This window comes from Mus pahari, chromosome 6, assembly GCF_900095145.1.
Source record: "Mus pahari chromosome 6, PAHARI_EIJ_v1.1, whole genome shotgun sequence".
Lineage (NCBI taxonomy): Eukaryota > Metazoa > Chordata > Mammalia > Rodentia > Muridae > Mus > Mus pahari.
This window is the reverse complement of record NC_034595.1, coordinates 39879382-39892436: the sequence shown is the minus strand read 5'-3', so window position 1 is coordinate 39892436 and position 13055 is coordinate 39879382. Positions and strand designations below refer to the sequence as shown.

Below are 13055 nucleotides of genomic sequence, written 5' to 3'. Positions count from 1 at the left end.
GGGGGTACTGGTTAGTTCATATTGTTGTTCCACCTATAGGGTTGCAGCCCCCTTCAGCTCCTTGGGTACTTTCTCTAGCTCCTCCACTGGGGGCCCTGTGTTCCATCCAATAGCTGGCTGTGAGCATCCACTTCTGTGTTTGCCAGTCCCTGGCATAGCCTCACAAGAGGCTGCTATAACAGGGTCCCTTCAGCAGAATCTTGCTGGCATGTGCAATAGTGTCTGGGTTTGGTGGCTGATGATGGGATGGATCCCCGGGTGGGGTAGTCTCTGGATAGTCCATCCTTTCATCTTAGCTCTAAATTTTGTCTCTGTATCTATCTCCTTTCATGGGTATTTTGTTTTTTTATGTTTTTTGTTACATACATTTTTATGTTACATATTTCTTTGTAACTGTAGAAATCCTGTCGGTTGAGGTACCATCTATACTCCATTGTGATTTGATTTGCATTTCCTTGATGACTTACAGTGTTTGGCATCTCTGCGTGATGATTGTCCATTTACTTATGTTCTCTGAGGAAGTGCCTTTTCTGACTGTACAGTATTGTTTTTAAATGATTGCGTTTATGAAAAGCAGTTTGGAACCATCGCTCCCTTCCCAACCACTGCCCTTTAGTGCTGTGGGTGTTTAATTAAAGAGGCTCAGCTAGAGCGTCTTGCTTCCCATCAATCACGCTGCCGTAACTAGTGTTCTAGTGTGATCCAGTGGTTGGATTACCTAGGCCTTCACCCCCAAAGCTTTTCTCTCAAAGAGTAAAGAACTCTGACTACTTGTGAGAGACTCTGTAGTTATGGGTAGACCCCTCTTCTGTCATGCATGCGAATCTGACATTGTACTGACTTCAGTTTGGACATACCCACTGTACCTGTGAGGCAGAGGCAGGCAGATCTTGATGATTTTGAGGGCAGCCTGGTCTACATAGTGTCACGCCAATCACTATGGATTGGAATTTAAGGCATGTGCACCACACCTAAGCATCATCTTCTTACCTTTGAAATGTGAAATCCAGTGGCGTTTCTGATCGATGCAATGATCCCAGGAACTTCCTTGCTTTATAAACTTCAATACCAGTGCTAATGTTAGTAAGTCAACATTCATTTATGCCCCTCATCTCAGACTCCGAGAGCTATCCTTCAGATTCTGTGAATCTGGTTAATTTGAGGTTAATTTGACTATCTTAAATACCTCATCGTGAATTAGTCCTGACGAGCTCCTCTGATGTTAGGAGAGTCTCAGTTCTGCTTATGAGGAATAAAGTCCTTCTCCCAGTCCTGGACTTGCTAGGCCTCTGATGAACATGTCCTTAGTTTTTAATTGACTGAGATGTCAGAGTCAAGAGGCCTGGTAGAGTGTCTTGGGTCTCTGTATTTTTATTCTGTCTTAGTTTGTACTTGTGTACAATAAAACTAGCCTATCTGTGAAAACCATTTGTGTTTTAGAAGCCAAACACAGCATTTTCATTGAACCCCACTTCTTTAGTTTCAAAAGTCCCCATGCTCCTCCCTCCAAGCCTGTTCTCAGAGACAGTATGTGAGTGACTGTAAACATTGGCACTTATGTGCAGTAAGGAGGACTCTGGTGTCACCAAACCAGATTGCCCCTCCAGGAAACATTTATTTTATAATTGGGGGAGACTATAGAGTTTTCTTATATAGGTGTGTGTGTGTGTGTGTGTGTGTGTGTGTGTGTGTGTGTGTTTGTGTACTAAGTAACAGCTTGGTGCCCTCAGGTCAGAAGAGGGCACAGTATCCACTCTGGAACTGGAGTTAAGGTTGGTTCTTTCAGGAACTGCGGTTATAAAGAGTTGTGAGGCATCATTTGGGTACTGGGAATCGAACCTGTCTCCTCTGAAAGAACAATTACTGGTTTTAGCTGCTGAGACATACCTCTGGCTCCTTGTATTTGAACTTTGAAGAATAATCTTTCCTGAGGAACAAAGTTTAACAACACATTGATGTCTGCCTTCTAAGCAGAGATTTCTAGTTGACCAGAGCACAGCTTTATGGCCATTTTTCCCTCACTAAAACAAACAAACAAACAAACAAATGAACAAAATGAAGAAAAATAAAAAATCCTTTAAAAAATGGATAGAAGAGCTTCTCCAGTCCTCATCCTTGGGCTTTTGTGAGGAGCAATGGTTCCTCCTTTTGCTTATTTAAACCAGAAGTCTTCTGGGGGTGTAGTTATTCCTTCCTTCCTTCCTTCCTTCCTTCCTTCCTTCCTTCCTTCCTTCCTTCCTTTATTGTTATATTTCTCAACATATTTTTTTTTTGTACACAGGAGTGAATGCTTTTGTATTAAAAGAGTGTGGAATAAAACTTAGTGATTTTACCCCTCAACGGCACCTGACTTATGATTGCTGACTATTTTGATATAGCTGTTTTCAAGCGTCCCCCCATGTGTCAGCATGATAAAGTACGTCAGCTTGGAGACTGGCTGGGTCATGATATATCATACTTTAATACTTTTTTCTGTGAATTACCTTTAATTTACTTACCTATATAGCTTTCCAAGTATAATTTAAAATCTGTAAATGAAGGAGCTGGAGAGGTGGCTTAGTGGTTAAGAACATTTACTGCTATTGTAGTGAATCTCAGCTTCCTTCCTAGTACCAACATGGCTCAAGATTCCCTCTAACTTTAGTTTGAGGGGATCTGATGTTCTCTTCTGCCTTTGAGAGCACCTGCACACATGTGCTACACATATGTACACTCACATACCTGTACGTACACATAAAATAAATGAATAAATGTACAAGATACATGAATTGTAGTCTATGGAAAGATATAGCTCATTCTTAAATGTTTCTATTATAATAAATGACACCATGAATATTTGCACTCATATTTGAATATTTTTATTCAAGAGAGTCTTCGTAATAGAGTCAAATATCATGAGCATTTAGTATTGCTACATATTACCAAATTGATTAAAATGGCTTTATCAGTTATGCTTTTATTTATAAGATTTCCCACTGCCTTCATTCTTAATTCTAAGGTATTTCTTAATAGTTAACAGTTTAGAGATGAGCTAGGGCACACGTGATCATAACTCAGTGTGGTGATTATGTGAGTGGCGAAGTCTGGGAGAGAGATCTAGTTCAGGTTGCATTGGGAGGACTAGGGCCTCTCTACAGAGGAGGTAGCACTTCTGCTGGATCCTCAATGAATCTTACATACTTAGCCATGTGGGGAAGTACGCTGGTAGTTTTAGGTATGGGGGCATTCCAGGAGAAAACCAAAATCGATAAGAACACAAAACATGGAGGAATCTTCAAGACTTTCAGAAGTGTGGAAGGAGAAGAGACTATTGTAAGAATGCAAATAAAATATAGGAAAGGTGCTGCTGCTAAAAGACTGTGCTGGCTGTTTCAAGAAAGAGAGTATATCATTGAAAATGATAAGCCTTCAAAGGTGTTTTAAATAAGTAACAGGATGATATTTTTTGCATTAGAAAAAAAAATGAGTCACTTGCCGTTATAAAATACATACCGAGGCAAGTTTGGAAGCAGAGGACTATATAAGAAGTAGTGATGCTCTAAGACGAGGCAGGGCTTGTAGTGACTAGAGACTAGGGGGGTTGATAAGAATCCTAGTTAGAATGGGAAGAAAAATTGGCTGAGGAATGATAGCAGCCATAGAATAGAGGGTGGGCTTCACGTGCTGTAGTATTGATGAGCAATCCACCCTGCATCTGTGAGGGTACAGAGGATAGGTATGTGGCAGCTGAGAAGAGCTGGCTCTCGGTTGGGCAAAGGTGGTAGATGGAGACAAGAATTCCAGAGCCAGATTATGTAGGTCCTCATGGAGCATACATACATCATTTGATTTTTAAGGTGATGTACATGGGAAGCTGTTGAAATTTTAACCAAGAAATAAAAGTGAGTAGATATTTTATTTATCTAGATAAATTAGAAGACTAAATGATGGAAAAATTGAGAAAAATGCATCACAGGAAGGCCTAGGAAAGGTAGGGTTTGTGATAATTTGGACAGTAGTGAGCATGGCAACAGCATGGAAGTCTTGATGTTGGGTGCTGACGGCAACGTGGGAAGTAGAAGGACTATTTTAGGTTTTACTGGTAGCCATGTTCATGGTTCGGTCCACTTGAGAAATCAGGGGGAGATGGTAAGTTTATTCTTTTCAGTTTTCTCCTAACGCAAATGAAATTTTCACCTACTTGTAGATTGCGTTATCTTCGTCAGAACTACTTTGACACAATTGTTAGGTTTCTAGTTCTTTTCTGTTTCTTATGATGATTCAATCTGTTTTTAAATTTTTCTATTTTTGCCTTTTAATTTCCTTAACCTCCAGGAAGAACCTAAGAAAGTCCGCTTTGATTATGACTTATTCCTGCATCTTGAAGGCCACCCACCAGTGAATCACCTCCGCTGTGAGAAGCTAACTTTCAATAACCCCACAGAGGACTTTAGAAGAAAGTTGCTGAAGGCAGGAGGGGTAAGTGGCACTCTTTTAAAACAAACAAACAAACAAACAAACAAGCAACCTTTCCTACTAAAAAATACTGGTTGCTAGTATGTGAACTGATATTCTAGAAGAGCCCAAAGAGTAAAGTACTTTAATGATATAACTGTGGACTCGGGATTTTGAATGTAGAAAAAGGCAAACTCTTAAGTAGGTGCGCATCTGAAATGGCATATCTGGTTGGAACAGCCTTAATGTCTAAGTGGGTCAAGTTTATTTTGACAAAGCTGTCTGTACTACTTATTCTATGTATATAGGAACAAACAGCTTCCTCCTTGAGCAGGTACTGAAAACGGGCCAAAGAAATGGTCCTGCCCAAGCTTCACTCAGAGAACTAATGAGTTACTGCTGTTACTTTTCATGAATGAAGTGAATTTAAAGTCAGCTGCATCATCAAAAACGCCAGCTAAGCATGGGTGACAACTCATGAACTTGGCTTCCATGGAGCTCCCTGGTCAAACCGAGACCCCCCCTTCAAGAGTCTCCCCACCCTGAGCAAGTGCTCCTCACAACTGCTGGTAGGACCTTACTGAGGTGCTTATGAATCTTGTTTTATGAGTGTCCTGAGTCTCATGCATCTCCTTCCTCCCACTGAGAGAGCATGTTTCAATTTGGGAGAATTATGTAAATAACAAGCAACAGACTGCACACACTGAGGACTAGGATCTTTGCTTGATTAGACTGGCCTATAGAAAGTTTTAGGAAAAGTTGGAGGTTAGGTGAAAAATTATATAGCATGGACTTACTCTCCAGGTTTTGTTGATCACTGGAAATATAATTCTTTCACCTAATACGTTTGAGTCATTTAAACACATATTTTTGTATTTGAATTGCAAGTACAAGAAATTCTCCTTTTAGTGGAAGGTAATAGGGGGGAATATTTTGCCTTTATAGTTGGTAAGTTGGAAAACAGTTTTGTATTTCTTGCTGACACAAGCATTGGACATGTGTGTTTTCAGCCAGTTTAGTGGCACAGATAAAGATAATGAGCAGACTAAAAATCTCCTTTAAAAAAATCAGTGTCTCCCAGGCCAGCAACCCTTCTTCAGATGAACTTTCTTACTTAACTCAGGTTCACATGAGACCCAACTCAGATGTAGGCTTGAACTGGGTTCTTTACCTCAGATCCTCTACATTTAATTAATCTGGAAGGTTTTTGAGTAGTTTTGTATCCATGAACTTAAGATTTACAGACTCACTGCTTCCGAATATGATTCACATCACTGTAAACTGTGCCACGGGGCTATGTAAGACACAGAGCATTATTTTAGGATCATATTTTTTCCCTTTATAGATCATAGACAACTATTTTGCTAACTGTAGGAAAGCAATGGACACTGCAAGGAGAAGGTGCCCACCTATATAATTGTGTGACCACTTTGGGTTATGCTGACTCCTTTTGAGCCAGGTTACACCAGGGTTTTTAGTTAGTTTGTTTGGTTGGTTGGTTTTTGTTTGTTTGGTTTTTTTTGTTTTTTGTTCTTTCCACTGAACTGCTAAATGTGTATTTGAAGTTCTGTAGATGATGTGTTAAAATAAGTATTGGAGAGCCACCATCAGAAACAAGGAAATATATGTTCCTGACAGAACAGGTTTTTTAACATGTTAAAATTTGGAATTCATGAAGTTCTTAGGCAAATGGATGGAACTAGAAAATATCATCCTGAGTGAGGCAACCCAATCACAAAAGAACACACATGGTATGCACTCACTGATAGATGGATATTAACCCAGAAGTTCGAAATACCCAAGATACAATTCACAAACCACGTGAAGCTCAGAAATAAGGAAGACCATAGTATGGATACTTCAGTCCTTCTTAGAAAGTAGATCAAAATACCCATGGGAGGAGATACAGAGACAAAGTGTGGAGCAGAGACTGAAGGAAAAACCATCCAGTGACTGTCCCACCTGGGGAATCCATCCCATAAACAACCACCAAACTCAAACATTATTGCAGATGCCAACAAGAGCTTGCTGACAGGACCCTGATATAGCTGTCTCCTGAGAGGCTCTGCCAGTGCCTGACAAATACAGAAGTGGATGCTCACAGCCATCCATGGGACTGAGCACAGGGTCCCCCAAGAGAAGGAGCTAGAGAAAGGACCCAAGGAGCTGAAGGGGTTTGCAGCCCCATAGGAGGAACAAAAATATGAACCATCCAGTACCCCCAGAGCTTTCAGAGATTAAACCACCAACCAAAGAGTACTCATGGAGGGATCCATGGCTCCAGCTGCATATGAGGCAGAGGATCGCCTTTTAGGACATCAGTGAGAGGAGAGGCCCTTGGTCTTGTGAAGGCTGGATGCCCCAGTATAGGGGAATTCCAGGATTAGGAAGCGGAAGTGGGTGGGTTGGTGAGCAGGGGGAGTGGGGAGGGGATAGGAGGGTTTTTGGAGGGGAAATGAGAAAAAGGGGATAAAATTTGAAATGTAAATAAAGAAAATATCTAATAAAAGAAGAGAAAAAATGGAACTTCATTGCTTCTTGGCATTTTGGGTAAGAACAAATTTAAAAATGGGGAACTGGTATATATTAAGGAAGTTGTTTTAAAATAATCCTTTTAATCATTTTAATGGTTATAAAGAGTATAGTATAGAGGTTACCTATGTACCTGTGGTTATTCCCTTAACAGTAACCTGGTCTGCCTTAAATCCCAACACTGTCATTTGTTTTCTTTGTATGAGGGTAGTGTGTTAGATCTCCTGGATATGCTGTTGGATAAGTAGCTGAAGTTTATGGATTATGGAACTTGAAAGCATCAGGATAATGATCCAGGCTATAGGGAAGGGTAAATATTACATGAAATGTTTTAAATCAGGCACGTAATCCCAGAGTGTGGAAAGATTAGAAGTCTGAGAGGCAGTGCCACATCCTGGGAAAGTCTCCTGTTGGTGTTGGCGGCTTGTTCTACTGGTGTTCATTTCCCAGTAACCTCCAGTGACCTTTGGCCTCTAGCTTCCTTCTTTGTGTTTCTCCAAGTAACCTTTGAAGCCCACGGATACTTTCCTATTAGGCTTCAGATGTGTCTCGACAAGTTCAAAATGTGCCTTGCACAGATCATTTGGCATGCTTAATAATATTTAAAGATGTGATTCCAGTGAATTTTGTTACAAAGTAAAAGCTTAAAAATTCACTTGGGATTATGATAATCCATAGATTCTGCTTTATATGTGCAGATTAATTTGCCTTCTACGAAAATGTTCAGAGCATTTATAGACTACTAAACCGTTTTGGCTTGGATTAGGTCCTAACTGGCATTGCAATATTTGCTGTAGTCTTAGTGTTAGTGTGGTCTAAAAGCTACAGCCATTTTCCTCTTATTGAAATCTTTTTCTTCATATAAGTTTTTTTTTTTTAAACGGGTGTTCTTTGAGGTGCTGTGTTCATTTCTAAATACTACATTAATATATGTGGCAGATGTATGTGGGCATTTTCCCTGAAAGGAAGAGACCTGAGACTTTCTTCCTGTGTACTATGTAATCATCATGTAGAGCTTGCGGCATGAATGGCCAGTCATTCATGGCTTTGTTTGAACCTCATCTACTTGGGATCCCTTTTACCTGAGATATTTTTCTGATGCTTGGAGTGTAGATGTATAAAACAGATGAACAGATGAGGATCTTACTGATAACAAATTATAAAGAAGCGTATTTTAAGACAGTGATTTAGAATGCATATAATTTTAACACTTATTAAAGACCAAGTGAACTTTGTATATTGAGACAAGGTTTTTACATGAAAATTTAATCTTGGCCAAATGGTTTTCACTAAAGGACTTAGACCATCTTCAACATTTTTCAGAGTAATGAGTGTTGAGAATATTCCTTTATATAAATATTATAACATTGCAGAAATATGTTTAGGTCATTTCAGAAATTATTTCAATTATGTCCTAATCTCATACCCAAATCCATTATATTTTTAAAGATGAAACTCAAGTCAGTAGCTCAACTGGCAACATTTCACTACAACACAATGCAATGCAAATATATCAGATAAATTAACTTGATATAATCAGAGGATACTGTTTTGATTTTTTATTAACTAAATCGTTATGTTTTAACAGCAACAGGAAAATGTGTGTGTCCAGTGAGACCAATGCCACTTGTATCATTTCAGACTAGAGCTTGGTGCTTTTGGCCTTTGATCATTGGCATTGTGTACAGTGGTGGTACATGCAATGCTGAATACACGTTTGTGTTCAGGACTACAGGGAAGCTTTGCTGTACTGCACAGGCAAATGCTGCCAAAATCGCCTCAGATTCATTATGTATTTGATTTTTGCACTAATTTTTGTCCTTCACGCATCAGAAACTGTATGTGGCTATGTGCACGTATGGGAAGGCTAGAGGGTAATATCCAGGCACCTTCTTCAATTCTCTACCTTACTTTTTAAAAAATTAAGATTACTTATGTTGTGTGAGTGATTTGCCCACATATACACCTTTGTTTCATGTATGTGCCTGATATCCATAGAGGTTAGAAGAGGAAATTGGGTCTCCTAGAATGGGAGTCAATGGATGATTGTGAACTGATATATGGTTGCCAGTTCCTCTGTAAGAACAAGTGTTAGCCACTGAGCTCTCTTTCCACCCTCTCTACCTTTCTTTTGAGACAGGGTCTTTTAATAAACCTGGATTCAGTGATTTTGTTAGACCAGCTGGCAGCAAGCTCCAGGGGTCATCCTGTGGTGATCCCCTGGTACTTGAGTTTTTGTATAGTTGCTGGGGACCTGAACAGTTTTGGATTTGTACTAGCTCAGCAATCCCATCTGTCCCACCTCTTCAGTTCTAAAAACTTTTTTACAGTTGCCAAATGTGCATGGCCTGGACTTTCAGTTACCTGACCCTGTGTGGCTTGCCACCCGCAGTTTAAGAAGGTGGGGAGCAATCCTTGTTTGGCTCTGTTTCCCTTTCCCTTTCTTCCTTTAATGCCAAAAGCACACAGTGCTCTTAAAAGTTGAACTTGGCTTTTCTGGAGATCAGAAAGGTTGCTGTTAGAGCTGGAAGCCTCTTAGAAAATTCTTTTCAGCTCTCGGAAGAAAATGATTCCAAAGAACTTTTTGCCAGAAGGATCTTGAAAAGTTGCAGATTATTTTCTAAATGATCTTCAGACCTACAGCTCTGTGTTTAATTTCCCTCTCATGAGTAGATTTATTTTTCAATATCATAACTATTTTCTAAACTTTCTCAAAGAAATCTTCATGTACATTTCCCTGGAAAGAAAAACACCTTGTAGTACTCCACTGAATTTCATCCTTAATATTGAAGGTGTCTTTGCCTTAAAAGAGGAAAAGTGCATTTGGAATTTGGCCTCACCTTCTGAGACGATTGAAATACAGATGGTCTTTTAAAATGGACCCAGAAGATAATTTCCTCTAAATGAGGTACTAAATGAACAAGTAGAACTTGAAGGGGACAGTGGATTTGGTTTAGACCTAGTTCCTGCCAAGCCTTGAGTTACAGTGTATATTTATTATTATTTTATTTATGAATATATTAAGAGAGGAAATTCCAAAAAAAAATTATTTTGAGGTCTTTTAATTGGCAAGGACCCTCTACCCACTATGGCGTAGTACCTCCCTGTCCCAGTGAAGTATTTCTGGTTCTTCTTGTAAAAAGGAACTGGTGATCATTTTTGAATCAATCCTAGAATTGTAGTGCTCAGAATGCTGGGATTAAAGGATCTGTGGTGGCGAGAGATGACTTTTGACTCACCTTTCTTCTTTTTGATACTGAAAAGGGATGTGTTAAGGTTTGTGGTCTGTCAGTGTCAAACACTGGATTGAAAAGCATATTAGCTTTCCTTCCGGGTTTCTGTAGCACAGGTATGTGCCAACTGTTGTATGTCATACACCTGAAGCTGTCCTTTCTGAAGAGGTGGTGGTCCAGGTTTGTATTTCGGCAAACTCTGAATTGAGGTGAAAGCCCTATTCCCGTTATCAGCTAGCCTACATGTGGACTCTTGAGTTTCTGTTGTGGAATGGGTGTGTCGGGGATATGGGGCCATGCTGAGCAGCACTGGAGGGTTGCGGTTCTTTCCCTCTTGAATATATCCTTGGAGGATAAGCAGCTGCAGACCACTTTTATGCTAAACACTTAAGCGTTTTGCAGGAAAGGTTTGTTATTCTTGTAAGCTATTTGGTACTGACATGAGGGTGTGGTCAGCATCGCTGTAGAGCAGTGATGGACATATATTGGCTGTGTGTAATGGTTGATCTGTGTTGTTCTTTTCCTCAAGAAATTTATACTCTGCCTGATTGTATTTTATTGGCCTAAAATTTAATTTTGGATTTATTTAGAATATCAGTTTTAAAAGATTTGAGTCTTTAGAAAAATTAGTGACTCTTACCATTGTTCTGAATTCTCAATTTTTCTCAGATTAAAGCCTCAAAAAAATCTGTTTCCACTTAGAGGAGATCATGTGTATTCTATCCAGCAAGGTGGTTACATCCTTGTGTTGGCATGACAGACACCCTAAAAGTGGTCAGGCATCTTAGAATTAAGTTTATTTCCTACTTGCTCCATTCTTTGGCCTGGACACCAAGCGTTGTCATTATTTAGAGGCCAGTGGCTGGGTGCTAGCCTCTCTCCCTCCTACTCTCCTTCCCTCTGTCAACTTGAAACACGTTGTTCAGGCTATTCCTGAACCGCTGGCAAGCAGCTAACGCTGAGGGCTGAAGCATTAAAACTAACCACAGCAGTTGTTAAAGCCAGGGTTTCTATAGGCAGAAATCCAATTCTGTTCAGACACCACCTGTTCCAATAGAACATCTCAGGCACCCATTTGGCAAGAATTGTTTGAGAAGACATGGGGAGCATGCTTCCAGTCTGTATTAAGTCTGCAGCATAATTCAGTCCTGGTTCTCAGTGACAGTTACATTTCTATATGATCTGCGTTTATGTAAAAAAGTTAGAACTTCTCTGAAATGCTGTTATCATGAAGTGGGCTTCCAACAAAGGGTTTTTCTTGTTAAAGGGCCAGAGGGATCTGTGACACAGAACTTTCCCTCCTGCAGTTTTATCAAGTCTTCTGAAAATGATGATGTAATGTCAGGTCTGGCATTAATCTAGGTAAGGCTGTGCTGTATTCTGTAGGGTGTTAGGGCACTCTTTGGACATCTCAGCTATAAAGATCATATCCCTCCTCCCACCCTGGTTATAATTTTTTGAATAAGTAAGCAAACACTTCATATAAAATGGTATATAATGAGCCTGTTTGTGGTCACCAGTAATACTAAAGCAGTTCTTGGTGACTGAAGAAACTAAATTTCTATGCTAGTGGGATAAATTCCTAGGAATACTGTTGTAGATTCAAAGCATAAAGGGGAATTTAAATTTTGATGGCCATGCACAGATCTCTTGTTAAAGAGGCACTGCTTCTCTGTGCTTGCAGCAGCAGCCTGTGCAAGTACTGATTTCTGCATTGTGATTTATTACCCCCGCCTTGGTGGGTGGAAATAGTATCGCATTTGTAACTCTCATTGCTCCTGTGAGTGACGATGAACAACTTTTCATATGCTTAAAAAGCCATTTCCATTTCCTTTCAGAGGCCACACTTTAATGTATTTTAAATTGGAATATTCTAAGTGTTTCAGTTTTGACTTAAATTTATGGGTATTCTTCCCACATACTTAAATTTGGAAAAGCTACAAGAAGATACGGAAGCCTTTTTAACCAAGGTCTGTGTTTTCAGGCTTTCTTCAATTTGTAACGAATTATGTTCCTAGGAATTGATTTGTCAAGACTTTGGCTTCTAAAAATATAAGTGGCTTTTGTGGCAAAGTCATCTCCACCATGCCCAGAGATGAATGGCTGGCTTCTGCATAAGAAAATGATTCAAAGAAAGTAACAGAGATTGTTTTAGCGGCTGTCACTGGGCATCCCCACTGGACTTTGGATATTTGTTTTGGAACAAGTGTGACTGTGTTTGTAATTTCTAATATATAGCATCCTGTAACTGTCTACCTCAAAGGATAAAAGAATGTAGCAGTTGTTCACTAGCACTGATAAAGAGTGATTTATTTGCATATATTTAAGATTAAACAGGTGGCCTCCTTCATTTTGATAGTGTTTGCAAGTTAATTTTCTCACATCAGGTTTTTCCTCCTTCTATATGTTTGGCTGCCTCTTTCCCAACTCTGAATTAAATCATGAAAGTGGTACCTATATATGAATCATTAGTAGGATGTCAGTGTTGTGAGCCTGCTGTAACACAGATCTCCTGAGTTGTTCAAAGAGTGGTCATTAAAGGAGAGTTATTTATGTCATTCAGCATAATTAGTGGTTTTTCTGGTTTAGTGTCTTCTGAATGTTACACAAATTGAAGGTTAGTTCCAAGCTTTTGGAAGCACAGACACACAATAATCAGAGGACAAATGTCCCAGAGAACCATCCCCTTGCCTTTTTGACTTCCTTTTAAATGCAGAGGGAATTTTTTAAAAGATTTATTTATTTGTTTATTTATTTATTTATTTATTTGTTTGTTTATTATGTGTGTGTACACTGTAGCTGTCTTCAGACACTCCAGAAGAGGGCATCAGATTTTTGTTACGGATGGTTGTGAGC

The 13055-nt window shown here is 39.5% G+C and overlaps 1 protein-coding gene across 3 annotated transcripts in view; it reads left to right on the top strand.

Annotated features, from left to right (window-relative positions):
- Mllt3 (MLLT3 super elongation complex subunit) overlaps positions 1-13055 on the top strand; it is a 264581-nt gene that overhangs the window by 156985 nt on the left and 94541 nt on the right. For all 3 annotated transcript variants that reach the window (XM_021199690.1, XM_029539487.1, XM_021199691.2), the window contains exon 4: positions 4315-4458. In XM_021199690.1, the coding sequence (XP_021055349.1) occupies positions 4315-4458 (144 nt within the window). The remainder of the gene's footprint in view (positions 1-4314; positions 4459-13055) is intronic.